The sequence below is a fragment of the Nyctereutes procyonoides genome, unplaced genomic scaffold (genome assembly GCF_905146905.1).
Source record: "Nyctereutes procyonoides isolate TBG_1078 unplaced genomic scaffold, NYPRO_anot_genome, whole genome shotgun sequence".
NCBI lineage: Eukaryota > Metazoa > Chordata > Mammalia > Carnivora > Canidae > Nyctereutes > Nyctereutes procyonoides.
The window spans coordinates 17,797,872-17,810,447 of record NW_026575128.1 but is presented as its reverse complement, the minus strand read 5'-3'; the positions used below and the strand labels follow the sequence as shown (position 1 = coordinate 17,810,447).

Genomic DNA, 12,576 nt, shown 5'->3' with positions numbered 1-12,576 from the left:
CGCTCTCCGTCCTCCCGGCTCCCCCTCCTCCCCGCTCTCCGTCCTCCCCGCTCCTCCTCCTCCCCGCTCTCCGTCCTCCCCGCTCCCCTCCCCGCTCCTCCTCCTCCCCGCTCCCCTCCCCACACCCCGCCCCTCCCCACACCCTGCCCTCCCTGACCCCCCTCTCCGCACCCCGCCCTACCTGACCCCCTCCTTCCCTCCCCCCGCCCTCTCCCCCTCCCCACACCCTGCCCTGCCCCCCCTTCCCCCTGCCCGCCCCGCCCGCCCCGGCTCCGGCCTCCACTCTCCCCCGGGCGGAGTCGACGCAGCTCCCGCTTCCGGCCTGGAGCGCCCGGACGTCCCGCGGCTGCGGCCCGAGTCTCCGCTGGCTCCGGGGACCCCCGGGGGACTCCGGCTGCAGGTAGGGCGGCTGGCCCTGGTCCCCCGCCCCCGGGTCCCCCCCAGGGGCTGCGCTCGGCACGGGGAGTCGGGGAGGGCGGAGCGCGGCCGCTTCGGACGCCGAGAGTCGCGGGTGCGGCGGCCCCGGAAGGAGGAGCGTCCCGGGCCTGGGGGGGGCAGGGGGGAGGGAGGGAGGGAGGGAGCGAGCCCCGCGGAGAGACCGCGGGAGGGAGGCGGCCGCGGCTCCCGGCGCCCTGGGGAGGGGGCGGCCACCGCTGAGCTGGGGGGTGCAGGGGGCGCCCGTGAGCTGGGGGGTGCAGGGGCGCCCTGGGGGGGTGGCGGCCACCGCTGACCTGGGTGCAGGGGGCGCCCTGGGGGTCCGGGAGGGAGCACCGTGTGAAGCCTGCTCCTCTGTGCAATGCAGCAGGGAGGCGTGTGTGAACGCCGGTCGGGAATGTCGGGGACCTGTTCCGTAGACCTGTGGGCGCTGGTTGTCCCCAGAGGAGGGACCTGGAGCCTGGATGTTTCCTTTTCTTTTTTTTTTTTAATTTTTATTTATTTATGATAGTCACAGAGAGAGAGAAAGAGAGAGAGAGAGAGAGGCGCAGAGACACAGGCAGAGGGAGTAGCAGGCTCCATGCACCGGGAGCCCCATGTGGGATTCGATCCTGGTCTCCAGGGCCCTGGCCAAAGGCAGGCGCCAAGCCGCTGCGCCACCCAGGGATCCCGGATGTTTCCTTTTCAATTGTGGTGCAGCCGAACGTCTTCACAAGCTCCAGGCTGCCAGGAACACTTCACTGTATTTTTGTTAACTTAGGTTTAGTTTTTAAAGACTTTATTGATTCATTCGACCCAGAGAAAGCCCAGCAGGGAGGGGGAAGCAGGGACTGCAATGCGGCCTGATCTCAGGACCCTGGGATCACGACCTGAGCCAAAGGCAGATGCTCCATAGTCTGGGCCGCACAGACGCCCTGTTACCTTAGTTTTTGTTGTAAGGCTTTCTGTCTTGATGTGTTTCCATAGACCCTGAGTCAGTTCTGAGATCTCCCGCTCCTTTCCCTTCCCGGGGGGTTCTAACTTGCCAGGACAGAGGGACACGGGCAGGGCGCAGAGGCTGTCATTGTGGATGCGACTTGTTCACACCGAAGCCCTGCTGTCTGTGCAATACCGTCTTTTCTCGTCCTGGGTTGTCCTCTGGAAGCATTCTGTGTCCCCGTCCCCAGTCTCCTGGGTACCACTACACACTAGATGACTGACTTACCAACATGGTTGTTCCTAAAATACTTAAACAGAAATAGGAGCCAAGCACTTGTCCAAATAAGCAAGTAAGTGCACTCCTAATGATGTCGATTTAAGCACCTTCTCCGGCAGAGCCTCTTAGTTTGCAGTTTGTAGGGAGCCCAGGAGATCCAGGCGTGGACTCTGGGGAAACTGAGTGCAACATGGTATACACTCAGAAAGCCACACAGCTCTCTCCAGATTCTCAAAAGCCCCTAAATCCCCCCAACTAGGCATTGTGGCAACTATGGTGACCATGGCAGGAAGAGCCTCTGTCCTCAGGAGCATACAGTTTGGTGTGGGGGGAGGACAAAGAGGCAGTTACAATATGACCAAAGTGATAGAGGAGGGTGGCGTCGTCCTGAGAACTTAGGGACCGCGGCGTAAGTCAGCCTAGGTCCTCGGAGGAACTGTCCAACTGCGGCTTGCGGAGTGACAGGATAGAATTTGGACTGGCGAGGTGGGGGCTGGGGGGTCCAGGTGGAAGGAAGAGTGTTTTAGGCCTCCGTCTGTGTGAAGACCCAAAGTCAAGGGGCGCCCGGGGGCGGGGGGCTCAGCAGGTGGGTGTCCGCCTTCAGCTCCGGGCGTGACCTCGGGGTCCCTGGATCGAGGCCCACGTCAGGGTCCCTGCAGGGAGCCTGCTTCTCCCTCTGCCTGTGTCTCTGCCTCTCTCTGTGTCTCTCATGAATAAATAAATAAAAAATCTTAAAAAAAAAGTGACCCAGTCAGAGAAGCTCCCTGACCTCAGCGAGCTTTATTTCAGGAAGGAGAAACAGTGAGCGAGGCGGCAAGTAAGCAAACACAATTCTTTTTTATCATGGTAGAATAAACAAGGTGGGGTAGTAAGCGGCGGCTGGGGTATCTACCGGGGAGTTCCTTTAGACAGATCTACGTGCTGTGTGCCGCGTGGATGCGAGGGCTTCGACAAGGGTGGTGGAGGCAGGATGGAGAGAGAACTGGACAGGTTCAAGAGACATTGAAGGGGTAGAACCTATAGGATCTGGTGTCTTACTGGATGGTAATAATAACAAATAGCAATAGCTTCCATTTATCGAACCCTTGCTAGTTACCAGGCCCTGCTCTAAATGCTTAATACGTTTTTATTTATTCCCATAACGATTCTGTGAGGTAGGCATTTATCTCAATTTTGTAGATGAGGAAACTGAGGCACAGAGTTTACATAACCAGCCCAAGTAGATTCAGGATCCCCTCAGGATTCAAACTCAAGTCTGTTCCACTCCATACCCCTATAAGCAGAGAAGGGAAAGGAGAGGGAATGGAGTTGAGGAAGAGTGGGGGAAAGATGACACATTTGGGGTCTAGAGTTTTGGGTACCTTGGAGTCATCCAAGTGGAGATGTCCAACAGGCAAATGGATAAATGGATAGAAGCTCACATGAGATCTAGGTTAAGGGATAAATGTGCGAGTTGCCAGCACAGAAATGCTATTTGGAACCACACAGCAGGTGAGACAGGTGAGACTACCTGTGAGTGTATATAGAAGGATCAGATGAGAGTTCTTAAGAGCTTCAACATTCAAAGGATGGCAGAGAAAGAGCCTTCCTGAAGGGGGTGGTCGGACAGGTAAGGGGAAATCAGGACAGTGGCACCGAGGCAGCAAAGAGAAAGAGAGTTTCAAGGAGCGAGCGAGCAGCAGTGTCATATTCTGCTTGAGGGATGAGGCGAGATGAGGGCCCAGACGGGTCCGATCTCCTAGTAAGAGGAATTCGGTTGGTTAAGCAAGAGGGCAGTCTTGGAGGAACGCCCATATAGTTGGTTGAACCGTGAGTAGGAGGCAAGGAAGTCGAGGTTGGTGAATATGGACATTTTGATCAGAGTGTTTCTTTCTCTAGAGCTAAGAGCCTAGAGTCCAGATTACAAGTGTGACCCCTCTACTTAGTTGGGATCACACCAGAAGCCTTTACCCCTTCATGAGGAGGTATGTCCCTTCATCTCCAGCACTTTTTTTTTTTTTTAAATTTCTCTGCTCTGCAGTTTCTGTCTTTCTTTTCCCTACTCCTCTCAGAATACTCCCTGCATTCTCTCCGTGTGATGTTTTCTGAATGCATCCTTAGGATGAACCCAGTCTTGGGAAAAGGAATACTGGTTGTTCCTTGCCTGCAAGTCACAGGCCTTACCAGGGGGCCACGGGAAAGACCGATGCCCAGTGTGAGCACCCTTACCCTCTAGTGCAGCCAAGGGCTCATCACCTGTCTCTTTCTCCGTCTAGGCATATAGTGCTTGGGGTCCAGCTATGGAGAAGCCTCGGGGCCATGTGTCCCATCCCGACATCCTCTCCTTGGAGAACCGGTGCCTGGCCATGCTCCCGGACCTGAAGACCCTGGAGAGGCCCTGGGGGCATGTGTCCCACCCCGATGTCCTCTCCTTGGAGAACCGGTGTCTGGCCACGCTCCCGGACCTGAAGACCCTGGAGAAGTCCCTGGGCCATGTGTCCCACCCCGACGTCCTCTCCTTGGAGAACCGGTGCCTGGCCATGCTCCCCGGTCTAAAGCGTACTGTGTCTGCTGGCCCCTTGGCCCACAGTCTCCAGACAGCTGGCCCGCTGCAAGCTGATCTACGGAGCCTGAGCATCGGTGACGGCGTGCTCTCCAGGCCTCTGAGCTGGGGGGCCGAGCGCCTCTCCGAGGGTTCGGGCTGTCTGACCTCTCCGAGGGCCTTGCGACCCATCTCTGCCACAGCGAGCGCCCCCACAGCAGCTTTGGTAATGGCTCCAGGCGCTCATCCTGACTCTTCCCACGTCTGCTGATGCTCTGGTTCCCAGCCTTTGGAGCCCAGTCTCTCCTCCGTGTCTATGTCCCTTCTGTCTTCCTAGCCTCTTCCTGAGCTGCCCTTTACCCCGGGCTGTCTTCTTCAGCAGTCTTCCTTTTTTTTTTTTTTTTTTTTTTTTGCCATCTTACATTTATTTAGGGTTTTATAATTTGCAAAAAGCCACATGTGTGCATATATATTTTTTGTCACATAGTCCTCTAATAGCACTATTAGAAGGTAGTAGGGAATGGGGGAGCTGAGACTCGGGAGTCAGGCAGCTCACGGTTGCTGGAGGACTGATCTGGGACGTGACCCTTTTCTGAATCCAGGAAACCTTAATAGCGTTATAGGACATGGGTTGTGAGGGGCCCCTGCTCCTAGGCTGTGGCATCAATAGGAGGTGAAAGCAGGGGAGGATCCCGAAGCGTCTGAGCAAAGGATCAGGAGGTCGAGTTGGGAAAGGTGGTGTGGGTGACAGGGAGGGGTCAGCACAGCCACCCGGAGAGATGGATGCTGGGGCGACCAGAAGGGTTTCGGGGCCAGAAGGCAGATGTAGACTCTTCCTGGGCTTGGGATCTGCCTTCGCCTTTCAGACCAATATGATTCACAACGGCCACTATCCCCAGGGTCATCATTCCTCTTCAGAAGAGAAAATGCCAGAGACAGAACGGGTAGAGGTTGAAATGCCTTTTTATAATCTGAGCTTGGGCGAGGAGACAGAGGTGGAGGGCCCTGTCCTGAAGCTCAGCGCGGGGGACTCTGAATCCCATCCTGAGCCTGCTGACCAGGCCCTTAAGGACAAGAAGGTAAAAGTCCCAGGGCTGGGGTGAGGCTGCTGATGGTGGAGGGATGGGCATGGGTGGTGAGCAAAGGCCGAGCCAGATCCGCTCCTCAGATGGAGGGGGATGGAGCGCGCATCACGGTCCTCATTGCCTCTTTCATCCTCTCTCCTCTGTTTCCCAATTCTCAGCTGGTTCTCATGAGCTTGCTGTGCTCCACGCTGACATCGAAGGTAGACGCAGAATATGCTGCTGATGGGGCCTCGGGGCCCCTCTTTGAAGCCTGCAGAGACCTGGCACCCCTGGAGCCCGAGTTCATCCTCAAGGTACCATGGTGTGAAGGCGAGTGAGCGGGAAGCTGGGAGGTGGGGACTGAGGCCTGAGGCTGTGGTGTGGGAGGGGACGATGGCCAGCTCCATCCCAAGGTGGGAAGGAGGCACTGCAGTGGGGAGGGAGTGGGATCCTGGGGGAGCTAGGGCTGGGGCCCTCTGAGGAGCAGTGCAAGGGGAGATGGGGTGAGAATAGCCCAGGGCTCACCTGTTTGGTGAGTACACGGGCTAAGGACGCGATGCTGGGCCTTGAGTGTGATTTCAACAGATGTCCTGCAGCTCGGGTCTGGCTCTCGGGGGGCTTGATACCATTGGGGAAGCAGAGCACTTTCAAGTATCACTTGCATGCAGATGGAGCAGTGGGTAGTGCATGCTTCTGAAGCAGGGGTGGGGGCGCAGTGGGGGGGGCGGGGATGGTGCTTCCTGTGAGGCTGCTGTCCACAGTGGTTTAGTCAGCCAGGTGCCTGGTTTTGCCTTGGAAGGTGAGGAGCAGCCCCGAAGGAGGGCGCTGCGAGGCAGGCAAGGGTGCGGGGTGCTGGCTGGAGCCCCGGGCTCTAGTCTAAGGACAGTGCGAGGGGCCCTGGGGAGATGTGCAGGCTGGGCCCCTGCCCTGGGTCGGGGCGGGTGGTGCGGGGGCTGAGATGGGCTCTCCCCACCCTGTGCCCAGGCATCTCTGTACGCCAGGCAGCAGCTGAACTTCCGGACTGTGGCCAACAAGATGGTGGCCATTGCTGCTTTGCTGCCCGTTTGCCGCCCCTACCTGCGACGCTATTTCTGTGCCATCGTCCAGCTGCCTTCCGATTGGCTCCAGGTGGTCGCGCTGTACGAGGTAGGGTCCCGCTCCGCTGGGCTTGGGTGCTCGCTCGTTCCCCCTCCTGCGCTGTCGCCCCCAGGCGAAGTTCAGGGCCAGTTCGCCTCCCCTCGGGGGTCTTCAGCCTTGCTTCCGACGACGGGGGCTCCTCCCTGCACCGCACTGCCCGAGACAGGAATGTGGTGGCCGAGGGCCCACAGCTTGGGAGACGTCCTGGTGTTCTTGATGCAGGAGATGAGGACGGGGAAGTGTGTTGACTGGCCCAGGATCCTAGAAATGATCGCTTTATTTTTTTTTATTATTTTTTTTTTTTTTGTATTTTTTTTATAAATTAATTTTTATTGGTGTTCAATTTACCAACTAAGAATTAACACCCAGTGCCATCCTCGTCACAGTGTACCCCCAGTGCCGTCACCCATTACACTCCCACCCCCCCACCCTCCTCCCCCTCCACCACCCCTGTTCATTTCAGAGTTAGAAGTCTTTATGTTCTGTCCTCCCTTTCTATATATTCTCACACATTTTTCTCCCTTCCCTTATATTCCCTTTCGCTATTATTCATATGTCCCAAATGATGAGAACCGTTTGTCCTTCTCCTGTTACTGTGGCAGTTCAACAAGGGTGTTTCGAGTTCTCCTCTGGGATTTTTGATGGATATCTTGTCTCACATTTAGATCTTTCCATCTATTTTGAGTTTATCTTTGTTGTATGGGGCAAGAGAGTGGTCCAGTTTCATTCTTCTGCATGTGGAGATGTCCTATTTTCCCAGCACCATTTATGAAGAGACTGTCTTTCTTCTTGTGGATAGTCTTTCCTCCTTTATCGCATAATTAGTTGAGCATAAAGTTCTGGGTCTACATTCTAGGGTTCTCTGTTCTGTTCCATTGATCTAAAGTGTGTCTGTTTTGTGGCCAGTACCACACTGCCTCGATGAACACTGCTTTGATAGTACAACTGAAATCTGCATTGCGTTGCCCCAGAAATGTTCTTCTTTTTTTTAAAAATTCCCTGGACCTGTTTGGGGTTTTTTCTGATTCCAACAAATTTAAAATAATTTGTTCTTAAGTCTCTGAAGAAGGTCTCTGGTATTTTGATGGGGATTCGCATTAACGTGTAAATTGCCCTGGGTAACATTGACATTTTTCACATATTAATTCTGCCACTCCATGAGCCATGGATAATTTTTCCATCTCCTTTGTGTCTTCTCATTTTCTTTCAGAAGTGTTCTGTAGTTTTTAGGGGTATATTTTGAGAACCATTACTGAATGGTAAATGGTTTCCAACCTTTTATTTTCAGGTTGTAGGTTTCCTTCTGTTCTAAAATGAGTCTCTTGTACACAGCATAGATGGTCCTGTTTTTTATCCAGTCTGAAAAACTCTGCGTTTTGAATGGGGTCCTTAAGCCATTCACGTTCAGAGTTACTTGACTTCTTCTTAAAGGGGAGTTTTAAGAGACCCCCTTAAAATTTCTTGCCTGAGTGTTTTGGAGGTCATATTCTTTCAAGTTCTGCCTGTCTTGAAGCTCTATTATTCTCTCCTCCATTTGAATCGAGAGTCCTTGCTGGTATAAAGTATTCTTGGTTTGCATGTTCTTATCATTTAGGACCCTGAATATATCCTGCCAGCCCTTTTGGCTGCACGTCTCTGTGAAGGGTTGCAGTTACCCATAATATTCTCCTGAAAGTCGGGACTTCTTGTCTCTTGCTGCTTTAAGGTATACTTCTCTTTATCTTTGGAATTTGGCAAGCTTCACTATTAGATGTCGAGGTGCTTGAACGGTTTTTATTGATTTTAGGGGGGCTCTCTCTATTTCCTGATCTGAATGCCCGTTTCCCTCCCAGCATTGGGAAAGTTTTCAGCTAGGATTTTGTTAAATTACATATATGCCTCTGTCACTTTCGGCGCCCTCGGGAACCCAATTAACGTAGGGTTTTTTCGCTCAGGCTGTCGTTTATTTGCATTTAATCTGTCTTCATGGTCCTTAATTGTTTATCTCTTTTTTTCCTAGTTTCCCTCTTTTGCCATTACTTGTTCTTCTATGTCTCTCACTCGTTCTTCCACTGTAAAACCACTCGTCGTTATGACTTCTAGTTTGGATTGCATCTCATTCAATTGATTTTTATTCTGCCTGTTTGATCTAAATTCTGCAGTAATGAAGTCTCGTGAGGCCTTAATGCTTTTTTCTAGAGCATCAGTAGCTGTAGAAGAGTGCTTCTGAAATGGCTTTCTGACTTGAAGTGTAATCCAGATTTTGTAAGCTCTCGTGGGAGAGAGGGCTGTTTCTGATTCTTTCTTTTGAGTTGACGGTTTCCTTCTGTCATTTTGCTCAGTGCAGAGTGGCAGAAACAAGTTGTATTGGGACCACGGGGGGAGTATCCACTGGCCCCTCTAGCTGGTTTTGGGGGAGGGGCCTGTTGCGTTGATTTTTCAGGTGGGTTAGCACTGGAGGGAGCTGCTTCTGCCCTGCATGCTGAGGGTCTGCGGGGGGTTGTTGACCCTCAGGCCCCAGGAGAACAGCAGCTGTTGCTATGGCATCTCTGGAAGCCTGGATTCAGCTCACGCAGAACTACGGGGCTCGGGCTCTCGGTTCTCCGTCGCAGGGCATGGAGTCCGGGGCGGGCGCTGGTCTGCTCTGCTAGGGGCAGGATGGTCCTCGCTGTTCTGGGCCCTCCGGCTCTGCCTTCCCGGGGGAGGCCGGTATCCTGGGTGTTGTCCCGGCGCCTGTGCTCCGGGGCCTGCGCTGTGGGGGATTTTTCACGGTAGCCCCGCAGCCCCCTCCGCGGAGCCGCCGCCCAGAGCCCCTCGAGCTCTCCGGTCGGTCCTCAGTGCGCGCTGCAGCCCTTAGGGAGCTCGGAGCATTCTCCTGCGCTCGCAGTGTCTGTTATTGTCCCCGGAGCCCTGATGGGCATCCCCGCCTCCTGGGTCCTGACTCAACTCCCCTGCGAGCCCTTTCGCCCGCATGGGAGGTTGTGCAGCTCCTGCTCATCCGGGGACGGGCTATCCCGTCCTGGGGACACTCGCCCCGGCTAGCCCGGATCCTCGCGGGGCCCCTTCCCCACTCGGAGGCCTTTTGTTCCTTTATTTTCTTTTTCACCGTTCTTACTACAATTGATAGCAAGCGTGAACTCTTCTCCTGTAGCGTTCCAGCTGGTCTCTTCTTTACCATCTCAGCGAATTCGTAGTTTTTCAGATGATTTGATGGTTATCTAGGTATTGGTGGGGAAGGTGATTTGAGGACCCTGCTCATTCAGCCATCTTGCCCCTCCCTCGAATTGATCGCTTTAGAGCCGGGGATACGGGCTGCCTCCCGTCCTCTCGTTCAGGCCTGTGACGAGGGACTCCGTCCCGATGGGCCCTCCTCCCTGTCTGACAGGAGCTGGCTGGGCGAGAGGAGGACAAGCCAGTGCCCCTGCCTGCCTGCCTGCGAGCTGCTCTGACGGACAAATTTGCCCAGTTTGATGAGTACCAGCTGGCTAAGTACAACCTTTGGAAGCACCGGGCCAAGAGGCGTCCCCGCCCGCCTCCCCGCCCTCCCGTCAGTCCCTGCGCCACCTGGTCATGCACAGCCCAAGCCCTGTTGCCCCGGGGAGGGGGCGTCCCGTGCTGCGCCCCTGACATGTTCCTACCACCAGAAATGCAAGGAGTTAGAGGGGGGCGGGGAGCCGAGCAGAGCTCGGGGTCAGAGGGCAAGGCCTACCTCTTCCTGGACCGGCGTCCGTTTTGGCAGAGGTGGCCTTTAGGAGCTATCGGGGTGGACCTCCCCAGGGGCCAGGGCCGTTTCCCATCTTGAAACCGTGTCTCCTGTCCTTACAGAAGACGGGGCGCCCGTTTTCTGAGACCCAAAAACACTTGCCAAGCTACCTTAGGGTTCTTACGGATGAACAGAAGAAGGTGAGTGCCTATTTGGGGCTTCTGTATGCACACGGAAAACCTTTCCTCAGCTAATATTTAGGAATGGGTTCCATTTGGTTGGGAAATACGAATGGCGAGGTGGACACGTGCCGGTTACCCACCTGGGGAATTTTCAGTTTTGATTCTAGGGTCAGGTTTTTGAGAGCCCTGGGAAAGGCTCCTTTTATCTCCCATCTGGCTCCCCATCCTATCTCCTGACCACCGGCGTGTCCAGCTGGAACCAGGGGCACCTGGGTCGCTCAGTCAGTTAAGCATCCAGCCCTCGATTTCGGCTCAGGTCATGATCTCAAGGTCATGGGATGGAGCCCCAAGTTGGGCTCCTCACTCAGCAAGGAGTCGCTCGAGGTTCTCTCTCTCTCCCTCTCCCCCTGCCGCCCCGCCCCTGTACACTCTCTCTTTCTCTCAATAAATAAATAATGTATGAAATGTCTACCTTTCAGACGAAGTTCTTAAAACACACCAGACCTTTCTGCATTCGTGACAAATAATGAGGCCCGCGCACTTGGTGGTTAAGGGTGTAGTCGGGATTTCGACTGGGTTTGAATCGACAACTTCCCCTGTCTGACCTCATGTTCCTCAGATATGCAATGGGAATAGTAGCAGCGCCTCATGGGGTTTTTGTGAGGATTAAATCAGTCACTGAATTTAAAGTGTTTCTAACGTCTGTGGGGCCGAGGAAGCGTTACCTATCATCATCATCATCACCATTAAGATAGATTCCCCGGAAAATGATGTGGTGATGTTAACAGGAGAACATATCCTCAGTTGGTCAACCGACCTCTTCACCCTAATAACGCCTGCTGACCTTAGCTCTTGCCCCATAGAAGATTCTGAAAGCTGACTTCTTTTGGTGTTTGCAGTCGTCACAGCTTGGGCTATGCGGCTTCCTCCGTTTACCTCCTCCTCCATTTCTCCGATTTAAGTAAAGGCTGCCTTTTCCATTCCATCCCTCTAGAATGTTCTCTGGCCCTTCCACCCCCGTCTTGCTTTTCACGAGCCAGTCATCCTGCATCAACTCTGCGTGGTTCAATCTCCTGTGAATACAGGCAGTGGCCCGGAGTGCTTCCCTGTGCTCACCGCGGAGCTCCTGGTGCCGGAGCCCCTGTGCCCCTGTCCCCTGTCTGCTTAGATCTGCTGTTGGGGGAAAAGTCAGGCCCCGGGCAGAGGAGGCCTGTGGCTCTCTTGCTGAGGCCAGCGGCTGTGGCCGTAGATTAAACGGCCCCCATGGACTTGGGGTGTCTCCACAGTTTGAGGACACCTACAACGCGGTGCCAGAGAGAAAGCAGCGGCCGAGGCTCACCCTGAAGAAGTTGGTGCAGCGACTGCACATCCGGGAGCCTGCTCAGCACGTCCAGGCCCTGCTGGGCTACAGGTAGGAGACGTGCCCCGATGGATCCCCGCCCGGCCCCGGGGACCCCCACTTCCACGGCTGGCGCCTGTGCATGGGCCCAGTAGCAGGAGTCGCAGGTGCAACCGGCCGGCTTCGACCTTTGCTTTCCGCATTATTCTGAGCGGGCATTGAGACGGGAGCTTTTCCTCCTCTGTCCCAGATACCCCTCCGACCTACAGAGGTTTTCTCGAAGTCGCCTCCCTGGGCCGTGGGACCCCAGCAGAGCCGGGAAGCGGATGAAGCTGCTGCGGCCAGAGACCTGGGAGCGGGAGGTCAGCCTGCGGGGGAACAGAGCTGCTGTGTGGGAGGAGCTCATCGGTGAGTGGCCTCGGCCTCACAGTCCCCTCCTCACTTCCCCACTCACGCCTCTGTGCTTGGGGCCTGGACGTAATTTCTGTGGCCCGATATGGTCCCGGTCCTGCCTGTTGGGGCTGGACTGAGGGGCTTGGCCGGTGACCACGCCCAGCGGGCCCGTGGGGCACCTGCGGCACCTGCTTTGGGTGGCCCTGCATCTCGGGGCGGGCGTTACTGCAGAGTGGGTGGCGCACGGGGCTGTGCCACCTTCGGATCTCACTGTTCTTGGGGTTGGGGGGGACGTCATCCTGGTGAGGGGATGTCATCCTGGCAAGGGAGGCCTGGCACAGGGGCCCACGTTTAGGGCATGGATGTTGGCGGTGACTTGCCCACAGTGAGAGAGGGAAAGGCCGAAATCGGAAGGGCCAAGGTATTTCAGTCTCCCGCTCATCTCTTTTTGTTCTGGTTACTTTATTGTTACCTGTAGAAGCTTCTTGCTATTGTTTTTTAATGTTTCCTTTCATCTCCGAAGATTTCAAGTTAACTTCCGTACGTTGAAAAACATCTTTCTGGAGAGCTTTCGACTGCTTGAGTTCTGGAGACTTCGTATTTCGGGGCTTCAGAAGCTCCAGTTGTT

General features: G+C 55.1%; 1 protein-coding gene across 2 annotated transcripts in view; it reads left to right on the top strand.

The window, feature by feature from the left end:
• Positions 1-264: 264 nt before the first annotated feature.
• The window catches only part of TEP1 (telomerase associated protein 1), a 37,495-nt gene continuing 25,183 nt past the window's right edge, over positions 265-12,576 (top strand). For both annotated transcript variants that reach the window (XR_008666651.1, XM_055341861.1), the window contains exons 1-9: positions 265-400; positions 3,886-4,377; positions 5,051-5,230; positions 5,395-5,529; positions 6,200-6,361; positions 9,717-9,878; positions 10,157-10,234; positions 11,503-11,627; positions 11,806-11,963. Coding sequence is in view for 1 of the 2 variants with exons in the window: in XM_055341861.1 (XP_055197836.1) it covers positions 3,910-4,377; positions 5,051-5,230; positions 5,395-5,529; positions 6,200-6,361; positions 9,717-9,878; positions 10,157-10,234; positions 11,503-11,627; positions 11,806-11,963 (1,468 nt within the window). In the remaining variant the exon portion in view is untranslated. The remainder of the gene's footprint in view (positions 401-3,885; positions 4,378-5,050; positions 5,231-5,394; positions 5,530-6,199; positions 6,362-9,716; positions 9,879-10,156; positions 10,235-11,502; positions 11,628-11,805; positions 11,964-12,576) is intronic.